General features: G+C 40.8%; 1 protein-coding gene across 1 annotated transcript; it reads right to left on the reverse strand.

Annotated features, from left to right (window-relative positions):
• Positions 1-234: 234 nt before the first annotated feature.
• Positions 235-794, reverse strand: LOC101652249 (anaphase-promoting complex subunit 13). The gene has a single exon (XM_004698751.2). The coding sequence runs from the start codon at positions 749-751 to the stop codon at positions 527-529; it is 225 nt and encodes a 74-aa protein (XP_004698808.1). The 5' UTR covers positions 752-794; the 3' UTR covers positions 235-526.
• Positions 795-2,021: the final 1,227 nt, after the last annotated feature.

The following is a 2,021-nucleotide window of genomic DNA, read 5'->3' on the forward strand; positions in this document are numbered from 1 at the left end:
CAGTGAGTGGGGTATCTCCAGATGTGTAACAGATGCCCACAATTAAACCTATCCATGCACGAAGGCTAAGTACACACCACCCCTCCACTCAGGATGCTTCTCTAGAGGAGTCCATGAGAAGTTAATCACTGGTGTCTGGCTTCCTTTGCCTTTCTCACTCTATCCTCAATCCTCTTGTAGCACAGGACGCATAAAAGTTACGAGAAAGTGTCAAACCCGGACGAGAAGACAAAATCAGAGTTAAGGGCAAATGTTTAACAATCATGTTCAAACACCCACCACTGGATGAAGAGTTCGAGGCGCAAAGAGCCAAATATTTCACATTCTTGGGAAATCTCACTTAGCTTGAGTTCCTAGTGAATATTTCCACATTTTACTTTGTTGCCACAATCGACGTGGGGATGCATTTTTAGGTGTTGATTTCTTACTAAGAGATTTTAGTTAGAAAGCTTTTAGAAATACACGCGAGTGCACACACACACTCACTTGCGCACACACACATACTGCCCGAGCAAGGAGCCAGGTGTCAGTTTCCGATGGGGGGCATGTTCTCATGCAGGTACTGTAAGGCCAAGTCTGTCCACTTCATTTCTTGTTCTTTAACAGATTCTGTGGTGCCACCATTGTCTTGCTCAGGTTCAGGAAGCTCGTTCAGAGGTATTGCAACATCTTCATAGGGCAGCTTGTCTTCACGCCAAGCATCGTCAATCAAGTCCAAGATCCTTCCATCTCTCTGCACCTCACTGTCCATGTTATGAGACCAGCTCCGGGCCCGCAGCTCCCGCCGAGCCACACCCTCTCGAAAGGCATGTAGTTTTTACACTCTGTGAAAGAATAAGCCTATGGAGGAATTTGGGAAGATGCGTTACAGGGATTTCCATTTTAGAAGGTTATTTTGGATATTTTTAGGGAATATAGACATTCAGGAAAACCAACTATTATGATATTGTATGCTCCACACAATAGATACTGCTGACTTGGACTAGGATTTTAACTGTGAAGATGCTGAGAAATGGGAAGGATATGGATGGATTTCGATAATGGAGGGACTATGAGCTGAAAAAGGCTTCGGAAGGAATATGAGTAGTTAAATTTTGGTCATCACTTGTACTGTACATTGCATAATCATAGAGAACCAATGAGTAGGAAGCTGGATTTCAGAGGAAATTTCTACCCAAGAGATATCTGGATGTCATTGAAACATAGCTTATGTTTCAAGTGATAAACCTGGTTATGAGATTAAGGGACCTTTCAAGTTTACATACAATTAAGTGGGCAATATTTTAAAACCATAAAGGCCTGACATATCCACATGTTTCTTTAATACGCTCTAACTTCTTTATTAACCTTTGATTCCTCTTCTCTTTTGATCACTATTCAAATACCCATCATACTCACCTATATATGTTACAGTAGGCAGTCAGTAGATATTTCTCATTTGATTATTTTACATTTGCTTCATTCTTTAACTAGATCTTTAGATAACAAGGACAAGCCAAGAAAGTACACATTTAGTACCCTTGAAGGAAAAATCACAATTGAAGAATTGTTATCCTGTGATTAGAAAGCATTCAACTTCCTAATAAGTCATCAAACTCTGTAGAAATAAATAAAGTCTATGCTAGTAAATATTGAGCATCCTAAGGATGTTAAGCTTTGTCTTGGTGATTTGTGTGGAATATAGAAGACACAGTGTCTCAAGCTTCCTCCCTGGAGAAAAAGACGTGACTGCTTGGGTGTCTTGCCTATCACTTTATTAAGACAAAGGAAAGAAAGTTCTTCTTCTTCTTCTTGTCCCTAATAGAGAAGGGGAAAACTTCCAAGGCTTGAATATTTCTAATTAGAAGTTGGTTTATCGGTTCCCCCCGCCCCTGCATTTTATTGACGGCATCAAGGAATTTGACTAGGTGAGTGCTAGTAAATCAGGAAGAACATTGGGAAGCATGGGGATGCCGTGCAGAACATGTGCATGCACGAAGAGAAGTCCTTTGAACAAAGCAGGAGACATCGTGTTGGTTAAA

This window comes from Echinops telfairi, unplaced genomic scaffold (genome assembly GCF_000313985.2).
Source record: "Echinops telfairi isolate 266 unplaced genomic scaffold, ASM31398v2 ScPeMD7_18;HRSCAF=68, whole genome shotgun sequence".
NCBI lineage: Eukaryota > Metazoa > Chordata > Mammalia > Afrosoricida > Tenrecidae > Echinops > Echinops telfairi.